General features: G+C 53.1%; 3 protein-coding genes across 3 annotated transcripts; 2 read left to right on the forward strand and 1 right to left on the reverse strand.

Annotated features, from left to right (window-relative positions):
• Positions 1 to 152: 152 nt before the first annotated feature.
• On the forward strand, positions 153 to 8,107 carry CABS01_02261 (down-regulated in metastasis; the record flags this gene model as incomplete). The annotated part of the gene is made up of 2 exons (XM_060535639.1): positions 153 to 1,531; positions 1,585 to 8,107. 2 exons carry the CDS (start codon positions 153 to 155, stop codon positions 8,105 to 8,107), a joined length of 7,902 nt encoding a protein of 2,633 aa, XP_060395944.1.
• Positions 8,108 to 8,410: 303 nt separating this feature from the next.
• Positions 8,411 to 8,974, reverse strand: CABS01_02262 (DNL zinc finger; the record flags this gene model as incomplete). The annotated part of the gene is made up of 1 exon (XM_060535640.1): positions 8,411 to 8,974. One exon carries the CDS (start codon positions 8,972 to 8,974, stop codon positions 8,411 to 8,413), a length of 564 nt encoding a protein of 187 aa, XP_060395945.1.
• Positions 8,975 to 9,773: 799 nt separating this feature from the next.
• On the forward strand, positions 9,774 to 12,611 carry CABS01_02263 (Cullin family protein; the record flags this gene model as incomplete). Its single annotated transcript, XM_060535641.1, has 3 exons — positions 9,774 to 9,848; positions 10,112 to 12,381; positions 12,437 to 12,611. The coding sequence occupies 3 exons, from the start codon at positions 9,774 to 9,776 to the stop codon at positions 12,609 to 12,611; spliced, it is 2,520 nt and encodes an 839-aa protein (XP_060395946.1).
• Positions 12,612 to 14,989: the final 2,378 nt, after the last annotated feature.

Below are 14,989 nucleotides of genomic sequence, written 5' to 3' on the forward strand. Positions count from 1 at the left end.
AATCGGCCGACCTTCTGCCGACAGAAAAAAAGTTCAATTTTCTGGCTGAGCTCTGAAGAGTTGGCGGGGAACTTTTTTTTCGCGATCAAGCAGTGAAGCTGGGAGGCGATCACGACGGGTTTTTGCACACCACACCTGTCAAACCGCCCAACATGCCTTCCACTTCATCAGGGCGGATCACAAAGTCCCGAAAGGGCAAGAACTTGACTCCCCATTCAAAGAACCACCGGTGGGAGTCATTCGCAGCCAAAATCGCGAAACTCAACGCACTCGATCCTCTGCGAAAAGTCCGCCGACACGACCTCGAAGCCGAAGACCTCGAATCCACAACCTCCTACTTCCGAACTGGCCTGCAAAAATGGTCAGAACTTAATATCTATAAGGGATTCTACGACGTCAAGACGAAAGCATGGTACATGAGCGAGACGCTGGCCCAGATTCTGCACCATGAAGAGAAGATCTTCAACTTGTTAGCCGAGGCGCTGGCGAAGCAGGATAAGGAGATGTTAGAGCCGCTCCTGGAACTGCTCACAGCATTTGCGCATGATATTGGAACGAGGTTCGAAAAGTACTACGCAAAGTCTCTCGATCTTATTGTTGCCATTGCCGCCAAGCCGCAAGACGCCGACGTTATCGAATGGACCTTCGCAGCGCTGGCTTTCCTGTTCAAATACCTGTCTAGGCTAATTGTGCCTAATCTGCGACCAACATATGATGTTGTAGCACCTCTCTTGGGAAGGGCTCGTCATCCTCCTCACATTGCCCGTTTCTCCGCCGAAGCTTTGAGTTTCTTGATCAAGAAGGCTGCAGCGCCCGGTCACCGAGAGACCGCCCTCACCGCGATTGTCAGCCACGCAAGAGACGATCTCCGGAGCAGTGTCGGCGAACGCTCATTCCAGCTGTACCAGGATGGCCTCATGACCATGTTTGCAGAGTCCATGAAGGGTCCCGGCCAGACCATTCACTCGACCGGACCGGCCCTATTTGTGTCTCTCCTCAAGGCGATACCCGAGACGGAAGCGGATCTCACTCAGACTACGACGTGGACCGACTTGGTATGCGGTGTTTTGACCAGCATTATCCACCACTCGAACGATAAGGATCTCGCCGACGTTCTCGAGGCGATTCAGGAGCAAGTTAAGGCGGCTTTGAACGACTCCAAGCCAAGCAAGACTTGGAAGTTTGTCCCACTGATCAGGGTTCTTGGCACAGCAGCGGGTGTTCGTCACGGAAACCGCATCAGCAACTGGCCCGTTCTCGTTGAAAACTTGACTGCCATGTTGGTCTCTACGACACAACATGCCCCTGAGGTGACAGAAGATAAGCTGGATCTTGTATGGAAACATGTCATCGTCAATGCTGCGATTGTGTGGCATCAAGCGCCGGTTGAAGCACTTATTCCCTGCATGAAGGATTTCATGAATGCACTCCAGAGGGAGAGGCTCATGAGGTGGTACATTCCCTTCTGTGCCTACTTCTCCCAGCTAGACTCGACACGATTCCGAAGTCTATTCCAGACATATTTCCAAAGGTATATATGCCTTCACTCTGCCATTGGGCTCCTTGAAGCTAACCAGACAATAGATTCATCGTCAGTCACTGGTCCGATGGTCAAAACGAAGATATGCTGTGTGTTTTCCTTCCTCGCATGGTGCAAAACGGAAGTCTACCTTCGCCGGGAGCAAAGGAGACGTGCAACCTCCCGCGCAGCTGGCAGGACCAGATCGTGTCGAAGTTTGAGCGACTCGAAAGCACGCCCTTCCCCGAGCGCGGCGCGTATGATAAGGACCCTCAAACATGGAGAGACAGGTGCTTGCCAAAGTACTCTGCCTTGTTGGATCTTCTGTTCTCGACGACTGTTCACCCCTCAGCCAATGCGAAGATTGCGGAACTTTTACTTCGAAAACTGAGGCTGGCGCTCAAGCCTTCAACTACATTGGCGTCAGACGAGGTTCACTTCAGCATCAGCCAGGGTTTCCACGCGTACCTGCGAATGAGCAAAGCGGCAGGGCCAGTCGATCCAGCCTTGGACCCGCTCCTTCGTGCTGCTCTTCCCAGGTTCAGCCGTTCGGTGGGCTTCTTGGAGGCTTATCTCACCTACACCGAGCTCACACGAAACCAACCGCCTCCCGTCGACCGTCAGAGCAGTGATAGCAGTGAGGGCTCAGAAGAGGATCCGGTTGTTGAGGCCCTTATCGAAAACCTCTCGGCACCTTCGCATGAACCCCGTCTTGCGTCTCTCAAGATCCTCCAGCAATTCGAGTCACTTCCCGATGAACACCATTGTCTCACTCTTATGCTGGACATCGGAAACACCCCTCTGGAACCCTCCAGCTTGAGGAATATTGCGATGCATCTTCGCAAACTTGGACAAAATTACTCACAATTGAGCGAGAACTCGTGGCTCTTGAAGGCAATTCCCTCCTTCATGTTCGGCATGCTGACGGTCAAGCTCTCCCCATTATGGGACGATACCATCACAGCTTTGAAGTTGGTTGGCGCTACCAAGACTGGCGAAGAGGCTATTGCGACGACCGCGTTCAGTTGGTTAGAGACACCTTCTCCAAGATGGTCTGGACCACTCAGTCAGCCCACACTACAGGGTCGCCAAGCCATCACCGATTTTGACTGCCAGCACATGCAAGAGCTCTGGAGCACGGCGGAGGAGGTGGAGCAGGTTGTCAACAACGCCATCGATCTCATGCTGCAGTCATTTGACAAGCAGCAGGAGACTGTCGAAGCTCACGCTGGCAATGCTCGAGCACAGGCATTGAAGGTGCTTACTGCCATGCCTCACTTTGCCGAGAAGCGCTCTCGCAAACTCGTACCCTTTTTCCTGTCTTGGGCTGCTGTTGATGAAGACAACTCGTCAGAAAGCCAGGATGATGAGGATGCTGAAGTCAAGAGTGAAGACTGGTCTCTTTACGATCGCAAGGCGTTGGTTGGTGTTTTCGCTCTCTTCATCAACCCGAAAGCGCTCTACCAGCACGAAAGGGTCTACACTGCACTGCTTCACCTCATGGAAAATGGTGATGTGGAGGTGCAAAAGCTGGCGCTGAAAGCTATCCTCTCCTGGAAGCAAGCGGGCGTTCGGCCTTACCAGGAGAACCTGGAGTACCTACTCGATGAAGCCAGATTCAAGAACGAACTCACAGTCTTCCTCCAAGGTGAATCAACGATCCAACCTGAACATCGCGGAGAGCTTATGCCCGTTCTTCTGCGGCTGTTGTACGGACGGACCATTTCCAAAAAGGGTGTTTCCAGTGGTCGACATGGTCTGCAGGCCACTCGTTTGGCCGTCTTGAGAACCCTCAGCGTTGAAGATACAGGCAGCTTCTTGGACATCGCTATTGGGTGTCTGAAAGGAGCTCGTGTCGTTGATGACTCCGGCTTCCGCACCAATTTGTTTGACCGAGAAATTCTTCCCGTTCGCAAGCAGACTGGTTTCATGAACATGATGCTGCCCCTTATCAATGAGCTGGGGCAGCACGTGGGTCCGTACGTTGAAAAACTGCTCAATCCTGTTCTGTACTGTCTCATTTTTGCATGCCGACGGCTCAAGGAGTCAACTACCGTCGAGTCAGATGAAGAGGTGGAGGAAACGAACGAGGAATCTCAGGAGTCTCTGCTCAAGACCATTCGGACTGTCGGTGTCAAGTGTCTCATTGCACTGTTCCGCAATGCCCAAGATTTCAACTGGACACCATACTCTGAACCCATTGTCAACGAGGTCGTTGCTCCCAGGATCGAGAAGCTCCCCGTTGAGACGGCCCAGTCAATTTCTAGCATCATGCAGCTTGTCTCGACTTGGTCTCAGCTGCCAAAGGCAGCACTCTTCATCTCGATCAACGACCAGATCCTGCCCAAGGTTGTCGAGTGCGTGTCGATGCCCAAGGCGAAGGAAAACGTCAAGATTTTCGCCCTCAGCATCATCCGCAACCTCATCAAGATAGCAGAGGCACCAGCTGTGGAATCCGAGTTCAATGAGCTCATTCGTACTGAGCTTCTGGATGCAAACATGGAGCTGATGTTGAAGACCGTCACTACGACGCTGGAGACGCAAACCATGAGCAATGAACTGCTCGAGTCTTGTATTGAGACCATTGTCGAGCTTTCTCCGCTTGTTGAGACCTCGGCGAACGTGCGTGAGACACTCAAGATCGCAACTTTCCTCCTCAATCAGCCTCCGAGAAGAGTCAACCCCAGAGCCAAGGGCAAGATTCTCCTCATTCTGGAGCGATTCATCACCATTCTTAGCTCCGAGGAAGCGGAAGAGAAGACTGCTGATATTGCCATCTTCGAGACCCTGTCTTCGCTCTTCAGTTACTTCAAAGACAGGGACAACAGGCAGTCTTTGGCCCGCGTCCTCACAGTGTTGGCCGAGAAGGATACGACCCTTCAGGAGATTGCCGAAATCTGCCGTGACCTCAATGCCTTCGCACCGAACCGTATCGACGAGCCAGACTACGACAAGCGGCTCGCCGCCTTCAACCGAATCACCAACACGGAAACGCCTTTCAATGTCAAGCAGTGGCTTCCTCTATTGCACAACTTGATTTACTATATCCGCTCCGACGAGGAATATGGTATCCTGGCATCGAACTCTGCAGACTCCCTGCGCAAATTCATCAGAGAGGTGGCGGCCTGCTCAGACGAGACATCCAAGAGCGGCTTCGAAGCCCATCTGAAGACTATTCTGTTGCCTTCTATCTACACTGGAGCTCGTGAGGAGTCTGCCATCGTCAGGAGAGAGTACTTGAGAGTCTTTGGCTACATTCTTTCGCAGATGCCAACCTGGGAGCCTGTTGCGGATATGAAGGGGCTCTTGGCCAGTGATATGGAAGAGGAGACGTCTGAGTTGCCCTTCTTTTTCAACATTCTCAGTCCTGCGACGGCGCGCCAGCTGGAAGCCATCAAGATGCTGAACTCTGTCAACGACACCTCGGAGTTTGGCAGCCAGAATCTGAGCCAGTTCTTCATCCCTCTTCTCGAGCACTTCATCTTTGGCCGTGCTGAAGGTAGCGACGACCAGGGCTTGGGTGCTGAGGCGACCAACACGATCGGCAACTTGGCTCAGTCTTTGGACTGGAAGCATTACCGTGTTATTCTGCAGAGGTACATCAGCTACGTCGAGTCCAAGCCCAACAACCAGAAGCAGGTGATTCGACTGCTTGCCAAGTTCTGCGATGCTCTCGTTCTCGCAGTCGAAGAGAAGGGCGTCGAGGCGATGCAGATTGATGATTCAGAAACCTCCACGCCTACCAGCAAGAGACTTGTACTCACGACTCCCACACAAGAAAAGCTCAGCAAGGACATCAATAACCTCTTCCTCCCTCCTCTGGTCAAGCATATCCACGAGAAGGATGAGTCCGAGGTCAGTTACCGTGTACCCGTCGGTGTCATCATCGTCAAGCTTCTCAAGCTTTTGCCGTCCGAAGAAATGGGCCAGAAGCTTGCTGGTGTTCTGACCGATATCTGTCACATCCTGCGCAGTAAATCCTGGGATGCTCGTGAGATGGCCAGAGACACTCTTGTGCAAATCGCATCGGTCCTCGGCCCGACCTACTTTGGCTTCATCCTGAAGGAATTGCGCGGCGCTCTCAAGCGAGGTTACCAACTTCACGTCATGTCCTATACCCTACACTCGATGCTCCTCAAGGTTATTCCTCAGTTCCAGCAGGGTGATCTCGACTATACTCTTCGGGCCATTGTTGCGATCATCATTGACGACATCTTTGGCGCTACCGGTCAAGAAAAGGATGCCGAAGGTTACATCAGTGAGATGAAGGAAGTCAAGGCAAGCAAGAGTCAGGATTCCATGGAGTTGATTGCCAAGTCGGCCTCCATCAGCCAGCTTGTCGTGCTCGTCCACCCTCTGCAATCTCTCCTCATGGAGAAGGTGGATCTCAAGTTGGTCCGCAAGATTGACACTCTGCTGGCAAGAATTACCGCCGGTCTGATGCAGAACCCGGCCGCAGAGAGCCGTGACACTCTCGTCTTCTGCTACGAGGTTATTCAAGAAGTTTACAAAAGCAAGAAGCCAGAGGTGCAGCCCAAGATCGACTTCCGCCTGAAGAAGTACCTCTACCAGAAGGGCGTGAAGAAGGACAACTCTGGCACCGCTGGGAAATACACCTTCAAGCTTGTCAAGTTCACCTTTGACATCCTCCGGTCGGTATGGAAGAAGTACGAAAGCCTGCGTACTGGCGCGAACATTGGTGGCTTTGTGCCCATCCTCGGAGACGCCATCATCGGCGAGGAGGATGACGTCAAGGTCGCGGCCTTCAAGCTTCTCACTGTGCTTGTCAAGGTACCTTTCAACAACAACGAGGACATCCAACTCTTCAAAGTCGCAGTCAAGGAGGCGACGAAGAGCATTTCCATGTCAACCTCAACTACAACCGACCTGTCGCAGGCGGCTCTGAAGCTGCTCTCGGTTGTCCTCCGCGAGCGTAAGGACATCCCCGTCAAGGACGCAGCCATCGACATGCTCCTCGGCAAGCTCAAGGACGACCTCACAGAGACTCTCTACCGTCACGTCACCTTCAACTTTGTGCGCTCTGTTCTCGAGCGCAAGATCGAGACGGCAGTCGTCTACGATACCCTCGACTACGTCGGCACCGTCATGATCACGAATGATGACAAGGATACGCGTGATCTGGCGAGAGGTGCTTTCTTCCAGTTCCTTAAGGACTACCCGCAGAGAAAGGCCCGATGGGTGAAGCAGCTCAACTTCGTTGTCGCCAACCTGACGTACGACCGCGAAGGCGGCCGCTTGTCCGTCATGGAGGTGGTCCACCTGCTTCTCATGAAGTCTGCGGACGACTTCGTGCAGGAGGTCATTTCCACTTGCTTCTTGCCCCTCGTCATGGTGCTTGCCAACGACGACAGCGAGAAGTGCTGTCTGGCTGCCGGGGAACTGGTGAAGGAGATGTTCCGCAAGGCTGATAAGGAGAGAACACAAAATTTCATGACGCTGCTCCGATCATGGGTTGAGCAGGAGGATAACCAAGCGGTGACAAAGCTTTCGCTGCAAGCTTTCGGGTTCTTCTTCGAAGCCAAGGAGCCCTCGACTAAGCACAAGAAGGAGCTGGAGTTGGTTCTCGCCAAAATTGGAGAGATTGTTGGTACAGGCGATATCCGCGTTGCCGATGAAGATCTTCTCAACACGGTTCTTCGCGACCTTCAGGTGCTGACGGAGAAGTACCCAGCAAGACTTCTATCTACCGAGTCCAAGGAACTCTGGAGCGATGTCCGCGGCTGCCTCGTACACCCCGAGAACTCAGTCAAGCTTAGCGCCACCAAGGTACTGAGCACGTTCCTGGCGGACTATGCTGGCAAGCCAAGCAAAGCAGGCGAAGTACTCCAAGGATCTCATGGTCTGAACCTCGAGCTCGAGGACTTGGAGGAGCTCGTGAGGTTGACGCTGTACGCCCTGAGAACACCAGAGATCGACGACGCGCTTGCCGAGGAGATCAAGCAGATCTTGATCTTCCTCGGCCCCCGTCTGCCCGTCAAGGTGCAAACCGTGCCCGAAGCAGATACTCTCGGCGACCGCGACGAAGCCGAGGCGGAAGAGGATAGAATTGAGGAGCACCGCAAGGATCTGCAGTACTTGTTCTGGAAGCTCTCGTCCATCCTGCGTAAGGACGTCCGGCCCAAGTCGACCGCCATCACGCCCAAGACGGTCGCCATGGAGGTGTTGGAGACCATCTGCCGCCGCGTTCCCCAGGACCACCTCGAGCCCTCATTCAAGACGATTCTCTACCCTCTGCAGAACCTCACGGACCCCAACATCCCTGTGCCCTACTCGACGGACGAGCTTTTCAAGACTAGGCTCGAGGCGCTCAAGACGAGGGCGCAGATCCTCATGGACTCGCTCCAGAAGAAGTTTGGCACGGCCGAGTACACCAAACAGCTGTTGTCCATCAGGGAGGAGGTGCGGAACAGGAGACAGCAGAGGTCGAGCAAGCGCAAGATTGAGGCGATTGCGCAGCCGGAGAAGTACGGCCGGGACAAGAGGAAGAAGACGGAGAAGAAGAAGGAGAGAAAGAAGGTCAGGGGCCAGGAGCACAAGCAGCAGAGGCAGGCGTACAAGGGGTGGTAATCATCGTCAAAAAAGTTTGCATGGGCTGGCGTTTCTGGAAGGGGGTTAAAAGAAAGGGTGCTCAAGAGGGTTTAAAAGGGTTGTATTTATATAGTACAGGGGCTGACCATTGCCCGTTCATATGTGAGATCTATTCTGTTGTTACATTGTGTCCCGCCATTTTAGTGTTCCCATGAGTGTCGATGGGTATCCGAAACGCCTTTATATGCAATCATCCAATCCATTGGCAGAACGAGGCCTCGACCGCCCTCATCGAGTCTGCCATACATGTTGTACAGATTTTACAGTCGTTTTCCAAAGCCTTCAAGCAGACCCATCCTTCTTCGACTCCGCAGCTTGCGCATCAGCATCGGCACCATCAGCAGCAGCAGCAGCGCTCTCGTCGGGGTAAAACTCGATATCGCCATCCTCGCCCAGTGTGCCCCTCTTGACGAGCCTGCCCTTCTCGCGCATCAGGTCCTCGACGGTGACCTTGCGATCGCCAAAGATGCCCAGGTGGTCGCTGATGATGTGGCGGTTGCGGCATGAGGGGCAGGTGATGAGGACGGAGCCGTGATGGTATCCCTGCTTGGAGACCTTGTGCCGGGAGCGAGTGTCGCACGGCACGCAGGTGAAGTCGAGCTGGTAGTGCGGCGAGGTCTCCATGCGCATCTGTGCGGGCGTCTTTGCCTCGGCTTCGCGCGCTGCTCTGGGCTTCGGGACTGTGTGGGCGAAGCGCGCGGCGATTGTGGGTTGCAGGGGAGTTGGTGGTCTTTGTTGATTTTGGAGGGCTGAGAGGATTGGGCTGTTGCGTTTGAAGGGCGAGGCGCCTAGGCGAGCTTGTCGCAGCGCAGGCGCGAATTTTGTGAATGCTGAGCGCGAGGCCATGGTGATGTGTCGTCTGCGTTTTCGAAGGGAAGGATAGTGGTGGTGGTGGTGGTAGTGGTGGTGGTGATGGCTTTGCGCTGGTGTATGGTGGAAGCCTTTGATGTTGAAGTTTGTGGGAGAAGATCTAGAGCTTGGCTGAGCTGTTCTCAAAGTGGACTGGGAATGCCGTCATTTTTTTCTGGAGTGTCACTGCTGCGCTTTATTTTTTTCCCCTGTAAAGAAAACGATGGAAACGACCGCCACTTGTGGCGCAGACGCGCCGTCCAGAGCGTCGATCCAAATGAACCAATTAGAGCGCTGTGAGGCGCAAGGATAGAGGACTTAGTTGATTGGACCCAACTGCCTGGTCGCTCCTTCCGCCTCGCGTGTGGGAAGCGCGGACCATTCCGGCCTCGGGGCTCCGCAGCCTTGCCCTGCTGTGGCTTTCGCTGAACTTGCGACTTACATCCCGAGATTGTTTCCTTCCTCGAGATGCTTTGTATTAAATACCCCGATTCCTGCCGCAGAAACCGCAGTTCTTGACGCGGTCAGCTTTTTCTGCAATAGCCAGGCTGTCTTATTCTTTTTCTGGCTTTCACGGCTTTTCACTTCTATTTCTTACGAAGCGTTGCAGCCTGGCTCCTCTTTTTATTCAGCATCCCTCAGTTGCCCGCCACACTTTCTGACGAGAGCTACCCCGCCGCCACCGACTCAGGTTTCCCACGATAGCTTTCTCGACTTGAAACGATCACCCAACCACGACCGGATTCCGCAGCGATAGTACGGGTACGACTCGAGGACATACACAGATACATACGCGATGATTTCTGGTAGAGGTGGAGGGGGTACGGCCATGCGGGCCGGTCGCATTCGGCCCCCGCGCCGCCCCGGACGAGTAAGTCTTCCCAACTCCAGCGGTCAATCCCTGTTGTAGCTGCAATGTGTGTCTTTTGCCTCTTGTGCTTTAAGTGGTGATGGCTTCAGCGCCGACCAGAGTATTGTGTCTATTACAACTGTGATCCTTGCATGCTTGTCTCTGTTCATCACGCACACGTCATGTATATACTGTTCAGGAACCGTCAAGCTGCAAGGCGGCCGCTGAGATGCTTTGGATGACCACTAGCAAGACTTTCAGAACATAAACTAACCCGTCAAAAGTTGACTTCCGGCATCGACACCAGCGATTTCGAGCAGTGCTGGGATACACTGAAGCAAGCCCTGACCGACATTCACAACCAAAACTGCAGCACACTCTCATTCGAGCAGCTCTACCGAGCATCTTACAAGATAGTCCTGAAGAAAAAGGGTGAGATGCTCTACGATCGCGTCAAGCAATTCGAAGAGCAGTACTTTTCCGAACACGTCATTCCCGATATCGAAAAGCTGGTCACGGCCAACCTCGTTAGCGCTGCAATGGGTGGTGCGGCTACTTCGGTCAACGAACGACGCAAGATGGGCGAGCACTTTCTGAGCGGCGTCAGAAAATCATGGGAGCATCACAACACGTCAATGAACATGACGGCTGATATATTGATGTACCTCGACCGCGGCTACACACAGGATGCTCGTCGGCCGTCCATCTACACCGCCACGATTGGCCTGTTCCGTGACCATATTCTGCGAGCGTCACTGAACTCAGGAGGTCAATATACTGTATTCGATATCCTCAACTCGGTCATCCTCGATCACGTCAACATGGAGCGCGATGGTGACACCATCGATCGGCATTTGTTGCGCAACATCATAAGGATGCTCGATTCTCTCTACGAGTCGGACGAGGAGCAAGAGGCAGAGAAGCTGTACTTGACGGTATTCGAGCCCGCTTACCTTGACTCCGAGCGAACGTACTACAAGCGTGAGTGTGAACGCTTGCTCCGGGAGGCTGACGCCGGCGCCTGGCTGCGGCACACTCAGCGCCGACTACAAGAAGAAAACGACCGATGCGACACTACTATCCATTATGAGACGAGAGAGAGATCCATCAAGGTCGTTGAGGAAGAGTTGATTTCGGCGCATCTGGACGATTTTCTGAACCTTGAAGGAAGTGGGCTCAAGTCCATGGTCAATTATGATCGTGAGGAAGAGCTCACAATTCTTTACCAACTGGTATCAAGGGTTGATGCCAAAAAGGCATCTCTCAAAAAGATTTTGTCCACACGGGTGGTCGAACTGGGACTCGAGATTGAGCAGATGCTCAAGGAGACGAATTTCTCTGCAGCGTCTGCGCCGGCCGACGGAGAAGATAATGAGGGCGGGGAGAAGGCCAAGGCGCTGAGCTCATCGGCTCAGCAGACGGCCGCGGCGATCAAGTGGGTTGACGACGTGCTCAAGCTCAAGGATAAGTTCGATAATCTGTGGAAAAAGTGCTTCCAAGAGGATTTGATTATCCAAACCTCGCTCACAAAGAGCTTTTCCGATTTCATCAACATGTTTACCAAGAGCTCTGAATACGTATCGCTCTTCATTGACGATAATCTTCGACGCGGCATTCGCGGCAAGACTGAGACCGAAACCGAGGCGGTGTTGGAGAAGGCCATTACTGTGATCCGGTATCTCTCAGATAAGGATCTGTTTGAGCGTTACTACCAGAAGCACCTGGCCAAGCGTCTTCTCAACAACAAATCGGAGAGTCATGATGTTGAAAAGTCAATGATCTCTCGAATGAAGCAGGAGTTGGGCAACCAGTTCACGGCCAAGTTCGAGGGCATGTTCAGAGACATGGAGTCATCTGCCGAGCTGACTTCAGGCTATCGCGACCATATTAGGGGACTGGGCGACGTGTCTCGGAAGCAGATCGAGCTGGCTGTCAACATTTTGACTACCAACTCATGGCCTCCCGAGATCATGGGTCGCACCTCACAGTTTTCTGAAAGTGGTGGCTGCATCTTCCCTGACGATATCAAGCGTCTCCAGGAAAGCTTACTCAAGTACTACCTCACCAACCGCAGCGGCCGCAAGCTCACTTGGCTCGGGTCCACCGGCAGCGCGGACGTTCGGTGTACCTTCCCCGCGATTCCAGGAGGCAAGGGACCCCTGGCGCGAGAGCGAAAGTACGAGATCAACGTGCCGACCTATGGCATGGTGGTGCTGTTGCTATTCAACGAACTCGAGGAGGGCGAAGAGCTTTCTCTTGAGGAAATTCAAGCCAAGACCAACATCCCGATGTCAGATCTTGCGAGAACTCTGACTTCTTTGTCCATCGTTCCCAAGGCCAGAGTGCTCGCCAAGGAACCCGCGACCAAGGGCATCAAGGCCGGCGACAAGTTCAAGTTCAACGCCTCTTTCGTCAGCAAGACTGTCCGTATCAAGGCACCCATCATCAATGCTACCAGCAAGGTCGAGGGCGACGACGAACGGAAGGCAACCGAAGAGAAGAACAATCAGACTCGAGCCCACGTTATCGATGCCGCTCTTGTCCGCATCATGAAGTACGTTACCCACCACTTGATGTTCTGTCTCTTGGCTAAACTAACCCCATCATAGGCAACGCAAGGAACTTGGTCATTCGCAGCTCATTACAGAGGTCATTGATCAACTCAGCGGTCGCTTCAAACCCGAGATTAGTCTCATCAAAAAGCGAATCGAGGATTTGATTGTGCGAGAGTATCTCGAGCGCGTAGAGGATGCCTCGACGCCGACGTATCGCTACCTCGCTTAAGAAAAAGAAAGCCCTCCACCGGCCGCCTTTGGTGCGGTACGAAACGATGGACACGATTCTCATGATACAAGGATGTTAGAAGGGCATTTATGGCTGCATAGGGAGGGTTCAAGGGATTTCTTAAAAAATCAGGCACGGCGTTTTTCAGGAGGGTTGCTTGAGAAAAATGCACATTATTCGTCTGGAACACGGACACGGGGACGGGAGAGAGGTATCCCCTACGTGGTGGTTCTGGGATACCGGGGATTTCGGCCTTTTGGTTGTCAGACGAACTCGGTTTCGTTGACGCTGCTCTTCATTGAAGGCAATTGAGTTTTCAGGTCACTTGACTCCCCGACGTCTACTCCAAGGGAATTTGATCTGGAATCGAATGTACATACTTTGCTTCTTTTGCATGTATAGAATTCTAGGCCTACTTAACATGAATGGTCACAAAGTGTAGTCCTCGCCAGACGTATGCCAATGGACTCTACACACCTGATTATTCTGTGGGCTCTGCAGGAAATCACTATATGAGCAGCTCATAACTAACTGTCCTTCTCTAAGCTGACTGCGCCTTAGCCTCATAGTTGTACACTTTGCCAAATGCCATGTTTTGTTTCCTTCTGCGTCCGTCTTCCGTGTTCAAAGACGGATGAGATCAACAGGATCGTCACTGGGTTGTATGTTATACAGCCTTTCTGAACACGAACACCCGTATCTGGCCCCCCACAAACCTGTCGATCCTCCAGAGCAGATCTCACTGTCTCAATTGCCTACGTGCACACGGAATTATCCCCAAGTTTTCCTCCCCTTCTGCATGTCCAATCCCAAAACTTTCAAGTCCTGTTATTTCTTCTACTCCGTAGTGTAAGTTGCGCTACGGGATCGTCACACACGAATGACTTGAAAGGGTGCCCTTTCGATTAGTAAGAGGGGGATCCGACTCGATCGGCGTCCCGGGGAAGGGTTCGAGTTTACTTGACCCGGGGGGCGGACACCTCGAAATGCGCGGTGTACGGAGCACGGAGTAAAGTTGACTCTCGCGGACGACCAACAATGAGATTTTCGTGCCAGCAGCATCAGCACCGGGGGGACCAAACCACCGAACAGCAGAGAAGCAGGAACACACGGAAAAGGAGGAGGAAGTCCACAAAGGCAACACCCCCCCCCCCTCCCTTTGCACTCACATAATCGAGTTCCAAACGCTTTCCAAGTTGAAACCAACTGGGAAAGTCGAAAGGAAAGCAAACCGCAGGACGATGGGGAAAATTCGGAATCCTGATCACGGGTGGGAGAATAGGCGCACTGGGGAAAAAACCTCACATATTCGTAGTAGGGTGATGGGATACAATGTAAAGGGACGCTACCTAATTCAAAAGACCGCAGAAGCAGGGCGCACCTTACCCCCCTCCCCCCCCACCCGCTTTTTTTCATTCATGAACGCATAACAAAAACGAAAACTAGACACTACACTAAGGCCTGCCTCGTCGATTTTCTCCCGTAACAAACATAGCACAACTAACACCATACAAAAACCCCCAGAAAGACAGGGCCCCCCTCCCCCCCCCCCCCCCCATCTTTCTCTTTTTCCAAACTTACCCAAAAGAAAAAAAAAAAGGGCTGCATCGGATCTCACACTCTCCTGTATTTCCTCTCCAATCATGGAGAAGCCAAGCAAGCATACGCATCAAGACGGAGACCCCAAAGAAAATCCGAGAGACGCAGGCAGGACCACAGCTTGGATTCAACCCAGATTTCGGAGGCTGTATGTAGCTGCAGCACCACTCACACGCTCACACATAACCGGGGCGCCCCTACTTCATACACGCAGCAAGGTACCTTTCAAACATCAGGCCACCACACACCCCTCGGCCCCCAATCCTGCAGGCCGTTTTCATGCCCTCCCTCCCTTCCATCCGGTCGGCTTCATCATTCTCCTGCAATCTATTTGGCAATGACAGCTCGCTCGAGAGAGAGAGAGAGAGAACAAGTAGAGTTTTCGTCACACGCGTGGGATTAAGACGAGCGGTCTTCTCCGGGAAACTTTCAGCGCGCATGTATCTCTTGACAAAAAAGCTTTCTACTCCGTAGGTTCAAGGGTGGAGTTTCCTACGGATACGATGCACGGGATTCCGGGGGGGTTTGATCGGGAGCGTTGACCAGCTTGCGATCGGCGCCGAACGGGGGGGGGGGGGGGTGTTCAAGAACTCAAGTGCAGCTTGGTGCTAGGTGGGCTCCTGCTGGATATTCCGTAGAGGTAAACGAGTAACTCTGCGAAAACGAGGCGATGCCGAAGGGATGGATGGAATGATGAGACGAGACGAGATGAACAGCGGGGTCCCGTCTCGTCGGAAACTTTTTTCGAAAGAGGGAAAGAAAGAGAAAAAAATGTTGGA

This window comes from Colletotrichum abscissum, assembly GCF_030869225.1.
Source record: "Colletotrichum abscissum strain IMI 504890 chromosome Unknown Scaffold_4.1, whole genome shotgun sequence".
Classification (NCBI taxonomy): Eukaryota; Fungi; Ascomycota; class Sordariomycetes; order Glomerellales; family Glomerellaceae; genus Colletotrichum; species Colletotrichum abscissum.